Below are 12,846 nucleotides of genomic sequence, written 5' to 3' on the forward strand. Positions count from 1 at the left end.
CACTTACATTGTGTACTTTATTCACCTTACAGGGTAACTGGTCTACTTTTGGGAAATTATTCATCAGACCTTCAGCCTGGCCCTCCCACTCATTGTTAGTGGCATCATAAGTTGGTATACAATTTGGGAAAACAATCTGGCAGTAGATATCAAAAGCCGTTAAAACTCATTTTTTTAAAAAGGTTAAACTGGATGCAACATAAAAGTTCTCAAATAAATAAATGGTTTAAGTATATTTTGTAGTAAAATGCTATATAATCATTAATGATGGTTAAAGGATTGAGGGATAAAATAGAAACATGTTTGTGATATATCAAAGGAACCAACCAGAAGAAAAGTTATAAATGATACAATATGATTACAACTATAAATATTTAAGTGAAAAACAAATGAAATAGAATTAAATGCTGGTGACAAGGTGACAGAATTAAAGGTAATAAGATGGATTATCTATATTTTTGAAGTTTCCATTAACTGTGTTATTTGAATTAATAATCTGTAGAGTCATATTAACCCATAGGAAAAACTTATCAAAATACAGTAAGCTTACCATGGACATAATACTTCTTAACAGAGGAAGGGATTCTAAGCCATTTAATTTCACTGTCTTCATTAAGAATTTTCCACTCAAGAATAAAATACATCAGATTGTAATCGCTGGGTGACAGCATCCAGGAAAGAATCACACAACTGCTGTTTAAAGGGTAAGCACTGAGTGACTGCACGATATTTACTGAGGGGAAAAGAAGGAAATTTATTTTTAACTTCAAAATGAATGAAAATCTCCAAATTGTCTTTAGAAACATAAAACTTAGTGAAAAAGGAAGAAGGAAGAGAAAGCAGATATTTACACAAATAAATATAAAACATGGCAATTATTTTTGTATCACAGAAGTCATATAAGCAGAGAGATGTGGAAATATATGCTCTCGATAAATAAGATTCTACCTAAAATCCAAATTGGATATGTTCAAAAGATGTTCTCTTCTGTAGTAATGTACATGCCTATTAATCATCCTAATTCCCCCCAACTCTTCTGTCCCACTGATGGAATCATGCTTTCAAAGTATAAAACTAATCATTTTAACACCCTCTGCACAGAGTCCCACTTCAAAACCTCCAGACTTCCACAAGTGAGGACAAAATTCTCATCACACCTACAATGCCCCAAGGGCCGTGTCTCAGCACATCTGCCGGCTTTGCTGCACACACACACACACACACACACACACATACACACACACACGCATGCGCGCACGCGCGCCCCTGGTGATCCTCCTTCATGTCCCCTCCTGGACCGCAGGATTTTTGGTCAGACTGTTCCTCTCTCAGGGGAGCTCTTCTTCCCACCTTTCATGGAAGTTTAATTCCTATACCGCATCCTCAAGAAAACTTCTCTGACCCTCAATACTGGTTTAGGCTCCTATATTTTTTCTTTTATAAAATTATATTCCTTTCCTAGGAACATGCATCTCAGTTTGTAAATAGGCATTAACTTATATGATTATTTGACTAAAGTCTGTCTCATCTCACATATTAAAGTCTGTGAGACCATTATAATTTTACCCACATTCTGAATTTCTACCACCTAGCATAGTGCAGCATTAAACAAATATTTCTATTAATAGAACATATTGATTGAGAATATTTAAGTGTAAAATACAGTGCAAAAAAACTTACATAAAGTTTACACTATATGTACACAAGTAATTACTATACAAGGCAGGATATAAAATACCATAGAAAAGGTAGAAAGTATTCTGAGAACTAAAAAAAAGGATAGGACACATCTAAGTAAAGCAATAAGCAAATATTTCAGGAAGGTACATGATTAGTAGAGGGAAGTGAAATTTGAATTTTTCATTAAAAATTATACATTGAATATACTATACAAGCTCCTATATAAAGTGGTTCTTAATTCCTTGATTAATCAAATATATCAAAATTAATATGAGGGTTCATCACATATTAAATGAAATACAAGTTATTTTCAAATCTAAGCAATTACTTGTACCTATCTAATGTTATACTATCACATATATATATGTAGTATATATGACACACACATGTGTATTTTACCTATTAATATATGTGTGTGTATATATATGGACTCATTATATGCATATGTACATACGTATATAAAGAGAGAGAGAGAGATTCATTCACCTACAACCCACACTGGCCCAGAAGTTTTAAGTTTTAGATTTATCAGAACATTCACATTTATTACAATACTATTTCAACAATGTTCTACCATGTGAAAACCCAAGGACCACATCACATAATCAGGATATACACTTACATTGTTTTTTAGACAAAACAGAGATAAAAGGTAAAAAAGAGACTGATTCAGGGAATTGTAAGCTTCTTGGAAGATCATTTAGAATGGGAGGGGTTTGCAAAGATTAAATATTAAAAGGAGCACAGGTTTAATACCCTATACCTTTTCTTACCTTTGCTGATAGCCCGTGAGAATGTTAAATTAAAATTTGCAGAAGAAGCACCAATTGAATTGATGGCCAGCACCATAACAGAATGTGCTTGCTCTGTCCAAAGGAAAGTGAGTTTAGTGTGGTTTCCCACATCTTCCAACCACGTTCCATTGTGGGAAGTATGATGTTTTACCACATATCTTCTTACACTGCACAATGAGTCATTTTTCATCAGGGGCTACAGTAAACACAAAAGTTGATTAGCTGAAGGGCTACAGTGCTTTTTATACAAGCCGAGCTCCTGGAACTCTGATTAAACATTTCCCATTGGTAGGCAGGGGCCAGACCAGAGCAACCTCTGATGAATTCAAGGCTGAAGTGTGGGCTGCTCTGACAGTCTCCCTGAAGCTGTCTGGGTGACTATGGAACATGGGAAACTTGTTTTCTCCTTATGGATTTTTTTTTCTTTAAGACTCAGAGAATAAATCACTTGAAGATAATGAAGTATGGATTATAAATAGGATACTTTTCTACCAGGAAGTTTCACTCTAATTTTAGAGAAAAGAAAGACTAATGGGGAGTTGAGCATTTCTTCATCTAAAAAGCAAAAAAAAAGGAGTAACCCTTTGTTTCTGTAAAGCAGAAATGAGAAAGAGCTGAAAAGAAATTAATCACCACTTCTATCAATCTTAGTAAGACTGGTCATTTTTTTTTCTTCCCATGACATGCTGACACTACAAGTCACAGAGAGCATCAGGACAGTGTACAAGGCACCCCAGAACGTCTGTCTTGTAGTTAAAAAAATCATACCAGGTCACCGAGATGCCAGTGTAAAATACATTCTTAGTACAATTCTATCCTTCCATCCTACAGAGCATTAACAATACATCCCACTTTGCCATCACCTTCACCTGTTTCAGGTAAGATTTAAGTGCTACTAATACCTTGTCAGCCTTTAGCAAGCTTGACACTACACAACAGACTAGAGCAGTGCTTCTCATTTTTTGTCATTGAGATTCTTCTTCTAAAAGTCAGAAATTGAGAAACATAAATACAAACACATATAACTATATCCCTGCAGGTCTTGGAAGAACCTGGGTAGGTGGTGAGAAGATATTAGCAGCCACTGCAAGAAATAAGGGCTTCCCTGGTGGCTCAGACGGTAAAGTATCCGCCTGCAACATGGGAGACCTGGGTTCAATCCCTGGGTTGGCAAAGTCCCCTGGAGGAAGGCATGGCAACCCACTCCTTGCCTGGAGAATCCCCATGGATAGAGGAGCCTGGCAGGCTACAGTCCATGGGGTCACAAAGAGTTGGACACCACTGAGCGACTAAGCACAGCACAGCAAGAAATAAATGAAAAATCATACCTATGTTGCATTTTGTTTTTAAACAACCTGTCAGTTTTCACATACAAATGTTTACTTTTGTAACCCTCAAGTAAAATTGATGGTAAACTTCCTTACTTTCTAGTCCTGCAAGTTACTCTAGGCTCATCTTGTGTATTTCCTGCCCCAGACCTATTACCAAGCATTTTTTCACAGAGCCTTAGTTTCTTTATTGGAGAATAGTACTAGAAACAAATCTGAGAATGTTGCTTACTACCAGAATATGGCTTTCTCGGTTGACAGATTAAGGAAATGCATGTGTGTGTATTATATCTATATATACACATATCTATGAAAATTTCTCAATCAATAGCCAGACAAAAGAGAAAAGAGAACTATAATTACAAGCTGTAATGGAAACATAATTACCCTAACAATATAAAATAATTACATACAATTTAGGGGGTTAAGTAGAGTGATATGGTAAGTGGAAGTGCATGCATGCATATGTTTTCATCCGCCCAGCCAGTTTGTCTTTTGGTTGGTGCATTTAACCCATTTACATTAAGGTAATTATTGATATGTATGATCTATTACCATTTTCTTAATTGTTTAGGGTTTATTTTGTGTAGGTCTTTTCCTTCACTTGTGATTCCTGCCTAGAGAACCTCTTTTATCATTTGTTATAAAGCTGACTTGATATTGCTGAATTCTCTTAACTTTTGCTTGCCTGGAAAGCTTTTGATTTCTCCATCAAATCTGAACAAGAGTCTTGCTGGGTAGAGTATTCTTGGTTGGAGGTTCTTCCCACTGAAAATTTCTATGTGAATCTATCTGTATCCATATTAAGCTAAACATGAGTTCATACCCTAGCCCATTACCACATGGATCATTCTTTGCTTATCTATAATCAGTTAAACAGTAACAAACTTGAGTCCTTCTTACCACCCATCATCCAGTACTTAATTGTTCAATTCCAATTTATATATCTAAGGAATGATGCTAAAGCTGAAACTCCAGTACTTTGGCCACCTCATGCAAAGAGTTGACTCATTGGAAAAGACTCTGATGCTGGGAGGGATTGGGGGCAGGAGGAGAAGGGGACAACAGAGGATGAGATGGCTGGATGGCATCACTGACTCGATGGACGTGAGTCTGAGTGAACTCTGGGAGTTGGTGATGGACAGGGAGGCCTGGCGTGCTGCGATTCATGGGGTCACAAAGAGTCAGACACAACTGAGCGACTGAACTGAACTGAACTGAACTGAATGATACCAAAACTGTTAACCCATACCTTGTGAGAAAAATGACTTTACCAACTAGAATACAGTGGTTATGTATAGTTCCTTTTGACTTCATTCTTAAAAATCTACTCATTAAAAAGGTTGCCCAGGCCTGGACCTTTTTTGCCCAACTCCTTCAGTGAGGTTGTTTCATACACTTGTAGTACAGTTAGATTCTCTTGTTGCAGCCTGAACTCCATTCTAGGATTCTCCAACCTCCTAATGATTTCTCTTTAATTTGCATACATTAAGGTTTTCTCTTTATGCTATAGGGTTTTATGAATTTTTAGAAATACATAAGGCTATGCAGCATGTAGTAGTGTTGGAATTATACTGTACATAGCCATTTCATATTGTCTTTTTAAATTTAGTCATACTAAATTTGAGGTTCCTTCATGCCTTTTTATGACTTTGATAGCTCATTTCTTTTTAGTGCTGAATAATCTTCCATTCGGAGAAGGCAATGGTACCCCACTCCAGTACTCTTGCCTGGAAAATCCCATGGACGGAGGAGTTTGGTAGGCTGCAGTCCATGGGGTCGCTAAGAGTCAGACACGACTGAGCGACTTCACTTTCACTTTTCACTTTCACACACTAGAAGGAAATGGCAACCCACTCCAATGTTCTTGCCTGGAGAATCCCAGGGACGGGGGAGCCTGGTAGGCTGCCATCTATGGGGTCGCACAGAGTCGGACACGACTGAAGTGACTTAGCAGCAGCAGCATGTACTCACTAGGACAATATTATACCAAATAGTTTCACCATCATAAAAAATCCCCTGTTCTTCACCCATTCAAACATTTCCCCATCAACCAAACACCTGGAAACCATTGATCTTTTTGCTGTCTCTATAGTTACATCACTTCATGGGAAATAGATGGGGAAACAGTGGAAACAGTGTCAGACTTTATTTTTCTGGGCTCCAAAATCACTGCAGATGGTGACTGCAGCCATGAAACTAAAAGACGCTTACTCCTTGGAAGGAAAGTTATGACCAACCTGGATAGCATATTCAAAAGCAGAGACTTACTTTGCCAACAAAGGTCCATCTAGTCAAGGCTATGGTTTTTCCTGTGGTCATGTATGGATGTGAGAGTTGGACTGTGAAGAAAGCTGAGCGCCAAAGAATTGATGCTTTTGAACTGTGGTGTTGGAGAAGACTCTTGAGAGTCCCTTGGACTGCAAGGAGATCCAACCAGTCCATTCTGAAGGAGATCAGCCCTGGGATTTCTTTGGAAGGAATGATGCTAAAGCTGAAACTCCAGTACTTTGGCCACCTCATGCAAAGAGTTGACTCATTGGAAAAGACTCTGATGCTGGGAGGGATTGGGGGCAAGAGGAGAAGGGGACGACAGAGGATGAGATGGCTGGATGGCATCACTGACTCGATGGACGTGAGTCTCAGTGAACTCCAGGAGTTGGTGATGGACAGGGAAGCCTGGCATGCTGCAGTTCATGGGGTCGCAAAGAGTCGGACACGACTGAGTGACTGATCTGATCTGATAGTTACATCTATCTTTTCTTGAATGTCATCTAAGTGGAATTATAATGTAGCCCTTTACACAGGCTTCTAGCACTTAGCAACATTCATTTAAGACTCATCCATATCTTTTGTGGCTTTATATTCTTTTTATCACTGAATATTATTCCCAGGCAGCACTAATGGTAAAGAACCCGCCTGCCAATGCTAAGAAATGCAGGTTTGATCCCTGGGTCAGGAAGATCCCCTGGAGGAGAACATGGCAACCCACTCAACTCATTGTTTTCCAGAGAATCCCATGAACAGAGGCGCCTGGTGGGCTACAGTCCATAGCGTTACAAAGAGTCAGACAGGACTGTAGAGACTTAGCACACACACATTATTCCATTATATGAAAGTACCAAAGTTTTTTTATAAGAATCTATCAAACTATATTCCAAAGTGGTTGTGCAATTTTGCATTATCGCCGGCAAAGAATAAAAGTTCCTGTTGCTTCACATTCTAGTCAGCAATTTATTGTGAGTTTTCTGGATTTTAACCACCCTAAAAAGTATGTATTGTGTCTTATTGTTGTTCTAGTATGGATTTCCCTAATGACAAATGATGTTTGTAAGGACTGAATGTTTGTATCCCCTGAAGATTCTAACAAAAAAAAATACATTCACTTGGGACAGAAATCAATTCATTTGGGAGAAAGAATGCTTTCAAAATTGCTAAGTTCTATACTCATTGTTTTTAGAAATATCTGTTGTATACTTGCCATCATACAGAAAGAACAATCTCAATGTCCTCGAGGCATGTAGGGAAGGCCATGTTTACTCTGGTTAGGATTAAACACTAATGGAATTTTTGGGACTTGAAGGAACACTAGATAGTATCCAGTCCAATCTTATGTTGATAGAGATGAGGGAACTGCGGGTGAAAGGTCTAAGTGACTGTCAACATAGCACTGATTAACTACACCATGTCAAGCCAAAAACAGAATTAAAGTCTCCAAACTCCAGACCAGTGCTTCCTCCACTCTACATCTCGACTCTCTGTAATCAACATCTTCAAACAGAAATAAATTTGGGATTGCAGAGTTTATAAAAGATGGTATTATTGAGTAAATCTTTTTACAATGAAGCAAATCTTTCAGGATACAGAAGTAAAATTTTAAATAACATAAAAATCAGGAATACCTTCCAAAGCAAAGTGACATTTCTCTCTTTTTTAGTGGTGTCTTCACTAATTAGTCTCCAAAATTCAGGTCCTCTGATAGGAACTGCAAAATGACAAGGAGCCCAAGTTGTACATATGATCTTAGAAGGATTATCTTTCAGTCATATTTGAAGCACATACTTAGGCATTTTTAAGACACATTCACAAAATCTCTACAGACCTTTCACATCCATGACAACTGTGTGGGCTGGAGTACTCCAATTACTCCAATATCCCAGTCCATCTAGCCTCTTACAGCGCACCTGGACAGTATAGACTGCACAGAGGTCTGGCACTGGGAGACTGGCAGATTTTAATTTTGCATCATATACCTCAAACATCTGTAAAATAAGTCAAATCATTAGACACATATGTAGCTAAATTATTACTAACACATATGTAGCTAAAAACCCTGAGGTGCATTTTATTTTACACTCTAACACTATTCCAAAACTAAGAGAGAACTGACTTTGTGTTTTCTGACTTTAGAAATTTACTAGGCTTGCAATGTGAGTTCCTTCAAGTTAAGGATTGCCTTAGCATCTTGTTGTTTCCATCTCATGACAAGACTAGGTAGGACAAGAGTTCTCTTGCAACCTCACTTCCCAATCACCCTCTTACCCTAGTGCTAACCTCTGTCCACAGACTTTTAATAATTTTAACCTAGTGGTTAGATATGGCCTACTCTACAGGGCCTGTCTGATATTCAGTCTCTTCAATAAGTAGGTAAACTGTCACATTCAGCTGAAATCACTGTGATCTAGACATAATGGGAGCTCCTGCTATTTCTAGGTTTTGCAGGCTGCTGTCAGAAAGCCAAAACACAAGAGGTATCATATATTCACTTGCCACTGTGGGTGTCATTCCGGTTGTTTGATAAAAGCAGCTTCCAAACTGTGTCGCATTGAATATGTGTGTTAGAAGAAAAGAGATTCCTTGGTAAAATGAGTTTGAGAAACAGGATGAAATGAAGTCACAAGTGTTTCTTAAATTCAGGACTTCTCCAAACCTTTAACATGCAAAGTATCATGATGCTACACTAGTGATGCAAGGTTTCCTAGACTTTATTTAATGTGATCTTTGTTCAAGAAACATTTTATGGGATCAATGTTCTGTAAAACACACCTTGGGAAATGCTCAGTCACAGGACATTTCATTCCTTGAAAGGGTTAGCAGCTCAATGGATAGAACTTAGGCAAACTCCGGGAGATAGTGGAAGACAGGGAAGCCTGTTGTGCTGCAGTCAGTGGGATTGCAAAGAGTTGGACATGACTGAGCGACTCAACAACAACAAAAATTTAACAAAAAGAACTACAGAATACAGGAGGATGTATTTTTATGCCAGTAAAATAAATCTTATGCAATAAAATTCTTAAACAGTTATAAGAAATAATATTTAGTGAGGCAAGCTGAAGAAATTTCCAGGTAAAAAATACCTTCCATTGTACTTGTTTTCCACTTAAACCATAGCGAATCTGGAACTGAAGATTATTCTCTGGAAAGACCGGCTTTTCCCAAGATATTTTCAATAATCCAATTTTTACAGTAATTTCTGCTTTCACACTGGATGGAGGCAGTGGTTTCACTAGAAAAAAATTTAAAGTATTATGTAACAGTAATTTAAACAGTAACAATGTTTTTAAATGTTATTATGATTTTATAATCTTCCATTGTGCTTCCCAGGAGGCTCAGTGGTAAAGAATCCAGCTGCCAAGCCGGAGATGGAAGTTCAATCCCTGGGTCAGGAAGATACTCTGGAGAAGGAAATGGCAACCCACTTCAGTATCTTTCCTGGGAAATGCCATGGACAGAGAAGCCTGACAGGTTGTAGTCCATATGGTTATAAAGAGTCATATACAACTTAGCAACAATAATCTTCCATACCTTCTATTTATAAAGCAACATCTCTTTCTTAAAATTTTCTCATTCATTGTCTCATTTTATTCCTTACAACTGTATGTGATACATAAGAAAAAGATTATGTCTATTTTGCAAATAGAGCTATTGATTGAAAAAAGGTCAATTCATTGTCCATGTCACTCTCCAAATTAATAGTAAGACCTGATTAGAAATGGAGCTATTGTCTCCGCATGCAAAAGATACCATACTGAACACATAAGAAATTTAATAGCAAACTCTGTTCTATATAGAACTTTAATTAAAAGCAAAAAACTATACAGTGCATCCATTTCCACACATGTGGTTTCAAACTTTTCTGCTGTTTGTTAAAAGGTATTTTTAGGTTAAGGTCAGAGGTAGTCTTGCAGAGTAAAGCTTTGGTTCTCTACAGTCTGAGGAAAATAAGTTTTTTAAAGGTAGAAACAAAGGCAAAGAGAACCAGATGGCAAGAGATTTTTTAAAAAATAGTAAAAGACATTACTCAAACTCAATGTATTTGGGAACTAATATCTCAAAGCATAATCACTATAATGTGAATATTTGAAGCTCCAGATTTCATCCACAATACTTCTTCAGACTGTGGATAACCAAAACTCCTAAACTTTTCTTATTATTACTCAGTATCTCATGCTTATTCAGTTCTTCATATGTCAAGAAGACATTCTTCACCAACCAGTATGATGACATATTTTTCCCCTTTTGAAAAGGTATTAATAATTCCTCCTCAAGAAAAGAAGTATGAGCTTCCAAAAGACCCTTAGGCATTAAATCTGTGATTGCACTTGACTGAATCATGTGCACATCACATCTATATATTCCATGAATGCCTAGTTTGTACAAGGAATGATTTGAAGTACAATAGTTCACGTGATCCCCAGAATACCGACCTTAGGGAAGAAGGAATTTTCTACATTTTATACATGATTAAATAGTCTCGGAGCATTTAAGCAACTAGCCCAAGTTAACAAAGCTAGTAAAATGAGGAGCTGTCATTCCCAAAGTTGAATTTTCACAGTGTCTTCTAGTATATAGTAGGCAATATTAAGTCCAACTTAAATGCCTTATATTAGTACTGAAAAAAGTAACATCAAAAACTGTTCAGATATCAAACTGAATCCATGTTGCAATTGTCACATAATAGATGTGAGGGTGTATCTGTGCATGTTTGTGGGGAGGGGTGTAGAAGAGTTCTTTGCTACCCTAGGATATTTAGTATCAGATAAGTACTCCTTACGATAAAATCACTTAAAATGGAACCAAACTAGTGAGGGGCCTGAAGAGGGCAGATCAATTAATTGGGACTTCATATTGAAAGAAAACTTTTTTGATTATGACAATTTCATCCTGTATCTAATAAAATTTAGATTTGAAGTCAGATATGTATTAATTATCTGAAAATACAATGGACCAATATTAATTTTTGGTATAATTTCCCAACAAAATAGTATACAGCATCAAAAGATACTCTTCTGTCTTTGCCAGAAAATCATAAATGGGCCATTTTTCAAAGATTTCACAGTGATACTTGGAGCAATATACCAAAATTTCCAAGGGTTCTCTTTGTCCTTTGAAATAAAAATATCTTTTTAAAATACTATGGTGGATGTCATCATCTTGATTATTTTCTCTTTATTTCACTTGAGTTATTTTGAATCCTTCTGCTTCCTACCCAGCCTTACAAATTTAAGCTTTGAGTTATGACTACTCAGATTTCAAAAACCATCAGAACATCCAATTAAACTTTTAAATTAAAAACATCAGATGTTGCCATATGTATATTGAGAAAAAACATAAAATAGTGTATTATTTAGAATAATATTAGACCAAATTTCAAACCCAGTAACCAACATAACTCAGCAAATTATGTGCTAAACATATTCCTATTGTTAAAAATTGTGCTATAAGTAAAATAAAAATTGTAAACTTGTCTAAGGCTGATTGCCTTTTCAATCCCACTGCAAATAGGAAAATAATTTTTTAATCTAGTGTGATCAGAAAATAGCAAAATTCAACTGTTACCCTGAATCAGTCTGAATCCAAATCTGCTAATAAAAATGAAGACATACATATAGTTTTTGACGTACCCACAGAATCAGGAATGACACAAGCTGGTGGAGAGTCCAGTGAGCCCAACGTGTGATTAATTCTAATCCACATTGTATAGCCAGATAATAGAAAGATTGGCTGAAATATGCATTCATAAAAACCATCTCTCTGCAAGTGGCAATCTTTGGGTTCAGATACAGGATGAATAGACGGAACATCAGAACAGTACAGGCTGCTCCTTAAAAGATAAAAAAATAATCAATAAGTATACAACAATGATGAAAGCAATAAGATATCTGAGAAGACTTCTTTGTTGTTTAAAATACACAGTTTTTGCTCCATCTAAAAGTAGTTGTTCTTATTGAAAAGGCATTTTTGAATTCCCAGCTATATTACAATCTTTCCATTAAAATAGAAAACATTTATTAAATATTTCGCTTGACAGTAAGTGGGTATGCAATTGAAGTAAATGACAATTTTCTAATAAGGAGAGAAGGATCCAATTAGAGACAGGACTTACACCACTTTGGAAGCTATGCTAATATAGCTCAGTGATTGAATTTTTAAAATAAAGATCATAAGTGGTAATGGGACATTCCTGAGATGGAAAGAAAGATAAATTCCTTGCACTTTAAATTCTACCACAAATTGAAAACATAATTGATAGTAAATTATATCTTAATTGACATTTCCCTAATATATTCTAGTTCAAAGCAATATAATTAAAATAATACCAATTCTTGACTTATATATGGATCGTATAGTCAGGTGAGCTTCCCAAGTGACCCAGTGGTAAAGAATTCACCTGCCAGTACAGAGGAGACATGGGTTCAACCTCTGAGTTGGGGAGATACTCTGGAGAAGGAAATGGCACCCACTCCAGTATTCTTGCCTGAAGAATCCCATGGGTAGAGGAGCCTGATGGGCTACAGTCCATGAGGTTGCAAAGAGTTGGACACAACTGAGCATGCAGGCATATAGTCAGATATATCACTTATTTTCTCAGAGAAGAAAATTAAGAAAATATTTTTATCACCACATCCCAATCAACACTATACCTTAGAGAATATAAAGCATTTCACCTCTTCTTTGAAATAACTCTTCTGCCATTATTTGCTTTAAATATAGTAGTTAAGTGCTAAAAGTAGCAGTTACTATTTCCTTAGGAATGGGGGTAA

General features: G+C 36.6%; 1 protein-coding gene across 3 annotated transcripts in view; it reads right to left on the minus strand.

Annotated features, from left to right (window-relative positions):
* LEPR (leptin receptor) overlaps window positions 1-12,846 on the minus strand; it is a 93,772-nt gene that overhangs the window by 16,704 nt on the left and 64,222 nt on the right. For all 3 annotated transcript variants that reach the window (XM_070367889.1, XM_070367888.1, XM_070367890.1), the window contains 6 exons: window positions 11,707-11,906; window positions 9,160-9,308; window positions 7,905-8,064; window positions 7,705-7,787; window positions 2,454-2,670; window positions 551-733 (listed from right to left, as the gene is read on the minus strand). In XM_070367889.1, coding sequence (XP_070223990.1) covers window positions 551-733; window positions 2,454-2,670; window positions 7,705-7,787; window positions 7,905-8,064; window positions 9,160-9,308; window positions 11,707-11,906 — 992 coding nt within the window. The remainder of the gene's footprint in view (window positions 1-550; window positions 734-2,453; window positions 2,671-7,704; window positions 7,788-7,904; window positions 8,065-9,159; window positions 9,309-11,706; window positions 11,907-12,846) is intronic.

This window comes from Bos mutus, chromosome 3, assembly GCF_027580195.1.
Source record: "Bos mutus isolate GX-2022 chromosome 3, NWIPB_WYAK_1.1, whole genome shotgun sequence".
Taxonomy (NCBI): Eukaryota; Metazoa; Chordata; class Mammalia; order Artiodactyla; family Bovidae; genus Bos; species Bos mutus.